Genomic DNA, 12,714 nt, shown 5'->3' with positions numbered 1-12,714 from the left:
ATGTCAGAAGCAAAGTGTTTGTTTGATATCGTTGTATGTATGTTGTTGTCTATTGTATGGATGTTGACCAAGAACTTTGTATAGTTGAGTTAGCAAGAGTGTATTCATGTTGAGGATCATTCTTGTTGAAGTCTTGAGTAGCATATTGTTGGACAGAGTATTGACACTCATATATTGTGCAATTTATGTATTGTATTGCTTCAATATATTGCAGTTGTCATAGAGTTCTATTGAGGCCATGGCATGCTAATGAGTCTAGAGAGTATGGCTAAGAGAGAATATATTGTGGTTAGTATTTGATGTATTTGAATTTTGATGAGCAGAGAGAGTGGCTAGTTGTTGATATAGAGAGTCTGTTGACATGTTGTTGTATGTGTTAAGACAACAAAGGTAGTGCAGTGATTGTTAACAGTAGCTATAACAACTGACTGAGATCCAAAGAAGGGATAGAACAGCAAGACAAAGGGTTGATTTAGGAGTCATCTATTAACAGCAGGTAGTGTGTGGGCTGAAGGGATAAGCCCAGACTTGAGAAGTTGATCAAGGAACTCTGCCAAGTGGGCAGTTGATTATGGTCTAAAGGAGTTGATCTTTGTGTGAGAAATTGAGGCAAAGGACAGCCTAGTACAAGAGTTAGAAAGTCCTACAACCCTCTGCAATTTCTTCCTTAATCAAGAGATAAGTACTCCATATCTTTCTCCCTTGATTATTGTTATTTTTTCGTGGTGAGCCTCTTGTCTTTGTATTTTTTGCTTGGCTATCACTGTTTCTTCCATGGCCTCCTAAATGAGGTTTGCAGGTACATCGTGAAGGTTGCCAAGGCAATGATTCTGGAAGCAGATGGAAGCATCAGGAAGAACAAAGCAAGACTCATGATAAGAGGGTTCTCCTCATAAGAGGGAACAGTAGTGGCAGAAGGACTTGCTCAAGTGATAGAGGGAGCAACAGTGGCAGAAGGACTTGCTCAAGCGATAGAGGGAGCAACAATGGCAGGAGGACTTGATTCCGTGACAGAGGGAGCAATAGTGGCAGGACTTGCTCAAGTGATAGAGGGAGCAACAATGGCAGGAGGACTTGATTCCGTGACAGAGGGAGCAGTCGGGAATACCACAAGAGCAGGAGAGCTCCAGTACATATGCAGAGAGGAGCATGAGAGCTTAGAACATATCCACAGATGAGCATATTGTGGACATACTTCAAAGACAAGCTTAGTATGACGCTGAATGGCTCCCTCATTGGAAGGGAATGATGAGGTCTTTGCAAGAATGGGCAAACCATCTCCTGAAGCCATAAATGACTTAGATCAGGTCATAAAGGACTTTGACCAAGAGAGATGGATACACTCGCCTTTGAAGCTAGAAGGTCTTGGCTAGGTCATAAAGAACTTTGACCAGAAAGGTGAATGGCCCATGGCAATTACAGGGGTAATTACAGGATACACTCACCTTAGAAGCCAAAAAGACTTGGCTGGTTCATAAAGGACTTGACCAGAGGCGAATGACTCAGGGAAAGTATCGGATTGGAAAGATCTTCTCCTAAGAAGCCAAAAGGACTTCTACCAGAAGGACTTGGCTACGTCATAAAGGACTTTGACCAGAAAGGTGAATGGTCCAAAGGCAAATTCTCTCCTAAGAACCCAGAAGGACTTGGATAGGTCATAAAGGACTTTGGCCAAAAGCACCGGATACTCATGTGCATATGAGGAGTTACATTGCCCACTCCAGGATGGAGTTATCTATAGACATGCATCAACATGACAAGCTCATGAACTTTTCTTAAGGAAGGAGAAATTTCAGCTAAAGGAAAATTTGTTGCAACCAAGGAGAATACCTCCCTCGCTAAGAGGGAGTGTTGATTTTTGTGTAGCATCAAGAGGTATTCCCGCATGCCAAGAGGCCTCCTAAGTCGGCCTAGAAAAATTATGGAAATTAAAATAAAATAAATTTTATTTTTGGGTTTCATGTAGGCTCAAAAGGAACAAGTCGGCCCCACCATGAAAGGGTGTGTCCCTTGGGGTAAATGCACCCATTCAACTTGTATATATATATACATGATGTGACACTTCATTTGATCACTCACTCATCATCATCTCTCTTCTATAAAAGACACTCGTGGGAGCAGAAAAAGGATGAAGTGACTGAAGTTTGGACTTGGTTTTTGGCACAGATTTCTAGACAATTTTGAATTGTAAACCTTGTTGAAGAATAATTTCTCCTAGAAGAAAAGTTGTTGGGTTTTCTCCCAAGTTTGGGTTTCCCAGGTAGAATTTGGTTGTCTCTATTGTGCATGGCTGTCTCTTTATGGTCTTACTGTTTTCATTGCATTACTGTTGAAATCCTCCACATATAATTGCTCAATAATATCAGTGGTATAAGATAAACTATATGAAGATTATTAGGTAGTAATTATCATATCAGAAGATTAGTTTCTACTGTATATATTGTAGAAAAAATCAAAATCAACATCTCCATGCACAAGCCTTACACTCTCAGAGCTAGTCATACACCCTCAGATCTGGCTATACACTTTCTTTGAGGTGATTTTAATGACTGTACAGCTGTTGGTTTAACCAAGCTGCAGAGGTCACCTTGTAAGCTTTGATCAAAGGAATGAAAAGCTAGTATTATCATCAGAAGATTAGCTTCTACTGTATATATTGTAAAAAAGTCAAAATCAGCATCTTCATCCACAAGCCTTACACTCTCAGAGCTAGTCATACACCCTCAGATCTGGCTATACACTTTGTTTGAGGTGATTTTAATGACTGTACAGCTGCTGGTTTAACCAAGCTGCAGAGGTCACCTTGTAAGCTTTGATCAAAGGAGTGAAAAGCTAATTTGAAGGAGAAATACCTTTGCATGTGTTTTATTTCTTCTTCTGATGTTCATTTTTTCAGCAAGTTTGTGATTGATGCAATGTTCAAGAATTTAATTTTTTCTGTTAAACAAATTCTGTTTGAGTTATTTAGTGTGAGAACAATATGACAGCCGTCACCTGAGCTTGAAATACTTTACAGGTGTAAGTGTTACTGTTCTTCTAGCCAACTGGGTAGGGATATAAATATAGAGCTAGTGATAGTTTTAAATTTTAGTGTGTCAACCGTAGACTAATACTAAGCTCTCAGAAACAGTTAAGTATTTGTGTTCGAATCACAAAAGAGAATTTTCAAGGGAGCAGAGGCAACAGTAGTTTTAAGACTTTGTTTAGCAAGCATGTTCTGAATAAGTCAACTGAGCAATCACCACTTATTCAGATATTAAGTTCTATAGGCAAAAATTAAAACCATAAACAAGTAAACATATAAGCCAAGATGAGAATGGGACACCTGAATTGATTCCAACTCCACTTTTCGTAAATTCTCTTCAACACCCTTGGTGTATTCTCGTAGCTCAGTGCCTTTTGCCAGTATGTTTGCAACAACCTAGGACAAATAGAAAGAAAGATGAAGAAAAAGAACCTGGTGTTAATCCAAAATACATTGAGGAAAATCAAATCCTATTCAAAGCTCCAGGAGACAATATTAAATATTAAATGCCCCAGCTTGACTACATAGAAGCATTCCCATAATTTGAGATCTAGCATATAAAAAGGCATTCTACCCTCCACCCTCTGTAACATGAACATTGACAATGCATACTAGGATCAGAACATGAGGAAATGCATCCATTTTAACTTATTTTGAGTCGATTACTCACAAATGGATTTAGTATTATTAATAAAGTTCACCTTGATTAATAATTATTGAACAGGCGGACACATAATCTGAGCACCTTTTGGTTTTCTGAAATTAAACTTAAAACCCATCTTTCTTTGAATCAGTGCACTCAATTGCTAGGAGTGATCTGTATGATAAATGCATGTGCAATTAAATGCATTCTATCCTTCACCCTCTGCAAACTAAACATTGACAATGCCTACCAAGATCAAAACATAAGGAAATGCATCCATTTTGACTTTTATTTTAAATCCTTTCTTTTGTAACTAGAGGAATCCACAACTGGGTCAATTTTGTACTCACATGACATGGGATTGATTCTAACCGCTACCACTATAACATCTAGCTGCCTATGTATGCCCCTTCTGCAGACACAGATAAATCAGGGGATTTGACCTCGAATCTCCTGGTACATAACAATTCATTTTCATGGCAATCGCCTATTGAACTGCCCCCTGGGGGCTACTTGTTTTAAATCCATTATTCATAAATGGATTGAGTATTATGAGTCAAGTTCATCTTGATTAACAATTATTGAACAGAATGGCACATAATCTGAGAACATTTTTGTTTTCTGTAATTAAACTTAAACCCTGTCTTCAATGTTTCTTTTGAAGCCTTGACATTGTTCTCGGAATCAGCAACTCAATTGCTAGCAGTCAACTGTAAGATAAATGTGTGTACAATTACAAATGTTATATAAGAGCTAAATTATGATCCTTGCTCCCTCTTAAAGTGAGGTCGCAATATCCATACAAGAAAAATGCATTTAATAACATTAAAAGTGTCACCTGTAAGAAGTCATTGAGATTATAATAGTACCTCATCGCCTTGGCAGTCCTCCAATTCTTGTTGCAGACCTTCCAAGCATATATCCTCACTGCAACAAATCACAAGAAAAAAAGAAACAATTGTCACAAAATGCATCAACTCAAATCGATTAAGTTTCCATCATTAACTTATGTTGGCATGCAACAAACCTTTCCAATTCAGGAAGAAAAAGGTGTACTATCGTCTACTTCAATTAGACCAGCTGGTAGAGGCCTATACATCTACCAATATAAAGAAAATAAAATGATTTGCTAGAATAGGCGAAACTACTGCACATTCTATCACTAAAATAGGAGAAAATTTGGCACGGTATATATAATTCCATATAATTCCCCATAATACAAAAACAAGGAAACAATAGGTTGACATGAACCCCTCTATATTTTCAACATGAAAAACTCAGACCAAAACCGACTATAAACTGAAGCACTGGAATAATTTGAAGGTTCTGGAAGAAGGTACTATGTCTTCTATCTGAGACAGTATGTCATAGTTGTACTCCCATGCCTAAAGAAAGCAAAACCAAACAGAAGATGGAATTGTTGGAGCACAAATCAAGTTAAAATTAAAATATTTAAAAGATACATAATTTTACCATTTTATGGTTAGCTTTAGATAAACTCTGTTGTTCGAGTAATTTAGTAAGCCGTGACTTATGAGCAGTGCTTGGAGACATTCTAGAATGTCATCCAAGTCAACTTAACCTCAATATGCAACCCAAATAATCATGCCTTTCTACCAGGAACTGTTGTCTAGGAATGCAAAGTTTTCTCATGATTATGGTATTGCAAAGGTGAATATAACAAAATGGCATTGTTGCCATAAAATCTAGCAGGCCTTGGCGATAGGCACCCTACAAAACTAACACTAGACCAAGTCACAACAATGGGGTGATGGCCCATTATCACCACAACCAAAACCCGCTGCTCTTTATAGATTTTCTCAAATGGGAGGAGTCCCGGTATGCGAGAAGATCACCTAATGGATATTCTAAGGTTAGGGTACAAGGTGACACGATAAGGATTTCAACAAAAAAGGCACAATTTAGGTTCAAAGCTCCAATTGGAGGACTATTTGATTTCTTAAAAGAGGCCTATTTAATGGGCCCCAAGACCTAGGGTTTGATTGATGAGTTGAGTGTTGGTGTAACCAAAGGTCAAGGCTTGGAGAAAAGGTTTACAACAATGTATATCAGCAGGTCCACAACTCATGAAATCTTCAAAGATGCCCCTAAGTTGAAGCAAAACTAGACTACGGTTTCCCCTTAGAGCAAACAACTAGATCAAGGAAATTTATGGACAAGATTGAAGTGGATGCTCCCCAAAAGGATAGATTTTGCGGCAAATGCAATCCCCTTGATGTTTAAGCTCTCCAATCCCACAAATTCTCCTTGCTTAGGGATTCGCACCAAGCCTTAGATAGCTCACTTGGCCTTGAAGGGGTTGAAATTAGAGAATATGGGACTAAATGTAAGATGGAAAGTGGTAAGTACAAAATAGGGAGAGATGGGACTACGCTATCTCAATCGGGTTTCCCAAGTACCACCCCTCTTATACCCATTGGACGATTAGGGGAGGTCCCACTAGACTAGGATGAAATATTAACCCCCCATTTAAGGTGAGGGAACAAAATGACGGTCAAAAGCCCTCTTCCTTCCAGGTTACCCCATGATCCATGTCAAATTCCCAAAATACAAACAAGCATAAGCACCCAATTACAAAATGAATAAAGTACCTTTTGATTGGAAGCCCACCTTCCAACATGCACTCACGCCAAATGGGCGAGAAAACATATGATCAATGCAAGTGGCAGAGATATGAATGCCACATAATCATCAACTATTAGTGGCTTGTTACTGCTCAGACTAGCAGGGGTCCAAGGAGGGGATCCTAAAAGGGCAACTACTAGGTCAATCTGAGTTGTTATGAAAATTTGAGACATATTCCAGTGAGTTTTCATGCAGAGGTTAAAACTAATGGTTGACCTATTCTAAATTGAGCAACTCCATTAAATTTTAATACGGACAAAAAAATAAAAACAAAACATAGGACTGCGTGTACCAGATTTTAATTTTTTCGTGCGCATGTTTCTATTCACACTCTAGCAAAATTTCAAACATATAAAATAAAATGAATAACATATAGAACAACCTAGAAAAATCTAGTCCTTGAAAGCTATGTAACAAAGCGAGAAAGGTTTTTTTCCCAAGTTTTACATTGAACTTTTGAAGACATGCATCGATAGAGCTATAAAGTCTTTGTGTAGTGTCCTTTATTGAGTGGTTTTCTTTGTCAAATTGGATATGAAAATTGCTCATGCTTATGATATTTGTTGTGGAAATTAGAATTTATTTTGATCTAGCTAAAAGCTTTTATTGCAATGAATGTCTCACATTAGCCAAGAATACCTTTAAATAGGCAACATTAGAGAATAATACCACAGGCAAAACCATAGGTTGATAGAACTTGGAGCCCAAAAACCTCCATCCATAAATTTACTATTTTATCTCAATTTATTAACTATTAATTTTTTTATTTTAATTACTTTTTTATTTTTATTTTTTTATGTAATTTGACCATTAGAGAAGAATACCATGGGTAAAACCATGTGTTGTGAAAACTTGGAGTCCAAAAACCTCCATCCATTAATTTACTATTTTATCTCAATTTTAATAAAATTATTAATTATTTATTTTATTTTATTTAAGAAAAAAAAAAATAACTTTTATTTTAATTTCAATTTTATTTTTATGTAATTTGACCATTAGAGAAGAATACCATGGGAAAAACCATGGGTTGCAAAAAACTAGAGCCCACAAACCTCTCATAAATTTACTATTTTATCTCAATTTTTTTCTATTATTATTTTTTTTAATGTAATCTTACAAAGTAAAAATGTTTACATAACATAATATAACATAACCTATGTATATCTATCAGCATGACATTTAAAAAATATTCACATATTTAACTCCTATACACCTCACATCTAATGTGTACACATCCAACACATACACATCTAACATCTAACGCCTACACATCTACCACATACTGGGTTGTAGAGCGCCTCTCGACGCAATAAGGACTTTACCAAATCATAAGTCATAGAGCTCAAAGGCTCCATAGAGCAAGTTGTCGCAACACATCCATGGGAGAAATGGGTAATCATCAAAGGCCTAAGGGTGGTCATTTGGGACTCCTCTCTTCCAAGGTGGACATATCTTGAATACTCCAAATGATGGACCCAATGTTGCACGAAGCGCCCCCCCCCACCCCGGTTCCAAGCCCGGAAGCGCGTCCCATGAAGCGTCTAGGAAGCTTCAGCGGAAGCGCGCTTCCGAAATTCGGAAGCACGCTTCCACTTGTTTTGGACGCTTCCTGGAAATTTCGGAAGCTTTCCTCTAAAGCGCGCTTCGTACGGCGCTTCGGCAGTACGAAGTGTGGCGCTTCGGAGGGTGAAGCATACGCTTCCGTACGATTCCGGAAAAGCGTTTAAAAATTGCTTTTTTTCAATTTTTTTTAAAATTTTAGGTGAGTTTGCTTGTTGGGGGTGGGTCCACCTTGGGTTAAGGTGAGGAATGAAAGCAAAAAAAAATATAAATATAGCAGATGCTCCCTCATGGTAATGTTAAATTCTTAAAGTAAAAGTGGCATTCTCCTTTATTTTTCATTTTCATCCTTTTACTTAAATTTTTAACATTACCATGAAATGACTCAGGATGTTTGAGAGTGGTTCCAGCCTCATTGGACTTCATATGGAGAAAATAGAATTTCATATCCTATTCAAAATTCAGCAGACTTAACAGTTTTCAGGAATTCAGGATCAATGGGATTGTGGAATTTCATTAGATTATATCAAGTATGAAGGTATGTGATTAGCATTTAATCAAGAGCACCAAGCCCTATATGTACCCTAGTGTTGGTGGTGTTAATTGTTGAACTCCTTTGTCACACGGCACGCCCTTAGCAAAAAATTACCTTTCAATCAAGTCAAAATCATCGATCAAGCATGTTAAGCTTTTTCTACCATATTTTAAGTCTTGAATTAGGTAGTTTGATCAAAATTGGGCAATGTTGACTAATATCCCTAGACAATCGAGGTAGGGGCAAAGGCTAGACAAGAGGAGAAGAATCTAGATTCTAGATGGTTGATGCATCTAAATGGTTGATGCTCGAATAATTAATCATTAATGTACAATGGATGTTATATCTATCTTGATTTATGCAAAAATATGCATGTTTTCATGTCTTCTACAACTAATTTGGTATTTGGGATGTTTGTTTTGAGTATAAATGCAAAAAAATATAAATATATATATATAGCAGACGCTTTGCTTCCTAGATTTTTGGAAAATGACGCTTCCGCGTCCCCGCTTCCAAAAAATGTCCCCGCTTCGTGCAACATTGGATGGACCTATCGTGAGAGGCAACAAGGGTTGAAGGTTTCAATAGGTTATTGAAATGATAATGGGACATTTTGGTCAGGACCAAGCATGATATTTGACACTCTTGGTTCATTGGAAATCTTCTTTGTTATTGAGACTCACGCAAGCCATTTTAAGTGTTTCTAGGTATACCTGGTTACCATTGGTTTTCAACTTGCAGAGAGGAAACCCAAAGTTATGTTGGTGTTAGAGTATTAGGCGTAGCATGTTTGACCAAGGGCTCACTCCAAGGCAGGGTTTTTCTCATGGCTTCAAAGTTCAAAAAGTTTCCTAGATTCATGTGGATTTATGTGAGTGGCTTAGCGACATTTTCATTAAAGTTTGGGGCATCCCTGTACATCCTCACACTTTGCCACTCATAGGGATTTAGAAGGGGATCTTTACATGGATTTGTATGCCAACGTCATGTTATACCCTAAGGTGAGTGAAGTCATTCTCCTGGGTGATTTCATGCTTGGACCTATGCCCACCAAAGTTATCTCCATGATCAATGTGAGGATGCACTATGCATCCAGAATATTAATTCAAACCCAATTGGGCTTCATCAAACTTATGACGATGCTTTGGGGCCTCCTACGACATAAGCTAGACACCTTCTACTGCTAAGTAATCTCATGATCTCTAGTCCTAAACAATCTCCCTATTTCATGAGCTCTAGCAACTTCACATGCCTTCCCCATGGTGGTCATTCTAGCATAGTGGATTACATCATGGCCAACCATAGCCTCCTCCCATTTAAATGACATCCCTTGGTATACATTATCCCTTTAGCCAACCAGGCCATACTTTAATTTTCCCTTCAGTCCAATCCCCGATGTTCACCCACCTCTCCCTAATCAACCCCAAATTGGACCACTATCCTCTTTTACAAGGGTGAGCCTCTCATCTTCTCCAACCACCTATCCCTAATAGTCCCCATCAACTCCTAGCTTTCATCACTTGAGTCAACCTCCACCAAATATGATAAACTCTCCTTGATAATTTGGGAGGCAGACCTCAAGACATACCCCCACCTCACTCAATCCTGCACCCATGTTAATCTAGGTTGTCATTGATGTCAATATGGCAGTGTTTGTGATGGAAAATTCTTGTGACGTGTGGTTGCCCATTGATGCCCATTGATCATAATACTACTCAAGGAGGATCCAAGGATTGAATACAGACATAACAGAAACAGTGGAACCGAGGAGGAAAGATATCAGATGCCATCAAAAGAGGAGAAGCCATGAAGCCAAAGAGTAAGAGGAAGAGTTCATCAAAAGCCATCAAGGAAGCAGGTTATCGCATAAGCCCAAGGGTAAGTTTCGTCGACAAAACAAAGAGAAACAATGATATTAGAGGAGCAAAGAAGAAAACGTCGGAGGAGCCATATCGGAGGAAGTAATAAACCATGGGAACCCTTTTGACAATATATAATATCGGTGACTTTACCAGCGGTCTATTGTGTGCCACTACCCAAAACCCCCGATGCGATACCTACTACAGACCCGAAACAGGTTATGGTAACAGCCCCATACAATATCGCATTCGTCACATAATCCCAAGCCATAAAGGGATGTTCTGTTCAAATCGCCGATTGCGATATATATGCGGACCCAACTGCTCTATTAGAATACACTGTTATGTTATTGTTATCACCCCAAGAAACTCTCCTAGGTTGTATCTCGGAGATGCTCGGGAACATTACAAACTCAACAAAATGTTTGAAATGGATGAATGGAAGGAATGATGCTTGTCCAAGCCAGATAACCACTTCTACTATGCTTAACTCCAGACATGGGTGAACACCCCCAGACTACAAGGCTTTAGACCACCAATTACTCACAGTTTGAGGATTAGGCGAACATGGAGAATACTAACCACAGCAGCGGATGCACAAGACCATGTGATGGCTGGCTCCAACCAGTAAAGAAGTCTGCAAATCTATTTCCTAATGCACAGACAGGCTGACAGCTCTCTGGCACTAAGTAAACAGAAACCTGCATAACACATTCAATGATACATACTAGACTTCAACACAGAGGTGGAATGACAGCCCCTCTAATGCTAAATATCAAGAGCACATGAACAAATGCATAACAGGCACAGCCTAAAACAGAATAGAAATGGAAAGTAAGCAATTAACAGCAAAAGAAGCTTGTATTAGCTGAAAATGAAGACCAGACGCTGCAAGTATCAAAGTAGTTACAGTCTCCAGAAGTTGAACCTTACATCAAAACAACAACCATCAACCATGATTACATCTGTGTTCAGGGTATATATAGAGTTTGATTACAAAAATATTCTATTGTTCTATGCGTGGAGGGGTCATAATTGACCACCAACCGCTTTAACTATCCAGTATGGGTCTCTGCTGCAATCTGCTTGCTTTGGTGAACGGACTTGATCTTCTTTGATATTCTGTTGTCCTTCTTGAGCAGGTGGAGTGCAATATGGAAGACATTCCATAACTGATAAATGCGTTTAACTGCTCAAGGCTTGTCCTTCTCGTTCTTCGGCCACTCTGTTTCTTGAATGCGGTTGTTGGAGAGGAAATGCACCAGGTACTTGGTAGATGATCACTATCGTCCTTCAGGTGCATGGCATGACCAGGGTGTGTTGACTTCATGGAGGATGTACGAGTGGGCGGAGGACGAACATCAACCGTTGGATCGCAGTGATCGATGGCGGGGATTGTTTTGCAGAAGGTATGGGGAGATATGGGATCGGGATGGACGAGGGCCATTGGATTAAACACGGGAAGATCCAACGGTGATCGGGGCAGAAGCTGCGCGGGGACTTAACGGCCGGGAGTAATGGACGGAAACGGGAGGCGGACAGTCGTGAGCCGTCGGATCTCGGTCGGACAGTCGTGAGCCATCGGATCTCGGGCGGACAGATCCGACAGTGATCGGGCGGAAGACATGCATGGGGGGTTAACGCACGGGGACAAGCGAGTAGGCGGTAAGCGGTATTGCCCGCACCGCTTACGGGGGTCGGGCGGTAATCGTACGCAAGCGCATGATCACAATCAGCGCTCGACACGTGGCGGATGTGACGGGGCAAAAACCGCTTTCCCCGCAAGTTAACGAGTGGGCAGCTCGCAGGATCGGGAGGTGCGAACGCCGTCCGATCGCGGCGGAGTAGATCGGACGGTGCGGAAGCAGCTGTGCAGGTTACTCGCGGCGGGGACCGTTGGATCGGGCGATGTGCGATCGACGGCTACGATTGCAACGGAGGATTATATGGGCACGGTTTCGTGGGTTAAGCGCTCAGGGCTTAAGGAAAAGGGGCTAAAAAGGGCTTTGTCGGATTTCAAAGGGTTTATTCGGGGAATGGAGAAGTATAAGGGAAATGAAGGAGAAGGGAGGAAAAGACTGCTGTGATCTGCCTTCTGAGCACAAACACACGACCAAGCTGATATCTGGTCTTCCAAATGCTGAAGTATGTAGCAGAGCTAACAGTTATATCGCGTCCGCCACATCAGAAGTTATGTACCGTAAGTCTTAAAGGATGTCATGTTAAAACACTGATTGTGATATTACTGCGGACCCGACAGCTCCATTAAAATACACCTTTATGTAGTATCGCGTCCGGGTATCGGAAGTTACACAAATCATAAAGGGTTGTCACCCCGAACCATCGATTGCGATAGCATTGCGGATCCACTGCACCATTATAGCATGGCTTTATTAAATATCGCATCCGCAGTAATCACAAAGTTCAAAGGAATGTCAAATTGCCG

The 12,714-nt window shown here is 39.9% G+C and overlaps 1 protein-coding gene across 3 annotated transcripts in view; it reads right to left on the bottom strand.

The window, feature by feature from the left end:
* The window catches only part of LOC149265076 (vacuolar protein sorting-associated protein 52 A-like), a 354,902-nt gene that overhangs the window by 268,018 nt on the left and 74,170 nt on the right, over positions 1 to 12,714 (bottom strand). For all 3 annotated transcript variants that reach the window (XM_089429125.1, XM_089429130.1, XM_089429133.1), the window contains 2 exons: positions 4,538 to 4,595; positions 3,326 to 3,421 (listed from right to left, as the gene is read on the bottom strand). In XM_089429125.1, the coding sequence (XP_089285251.1) occupies positions 3,326 to 3,421; positions 4,538 to 4,595 (154 nt within the window). The remainder of the gene's footprint in view (positions 1 to 3,325; positions 3,422 to 4,537; positions 4,596 to 12,714) is intronic.

This window comes from Pinus tabuliformis, chromosome 6 (assembly GCF_031772625.1).
Source record: "Pinus tabuliformis cultivar Carrire ecotype Pingquan chromosome 6, CPIR1, whole genome shotgun sequence".
Taxonomy (NCBI): Eukaryota; Viridiplantae; Streptophyta; class Pinopsida; order Pinales; family Pinaceae; genus Pinus; species Pinus tabuliformis.
Note: the sequence above shows the minus strand (reverse complement) of the source record. Positions and strands in the feature narration are given on the sequence as shown.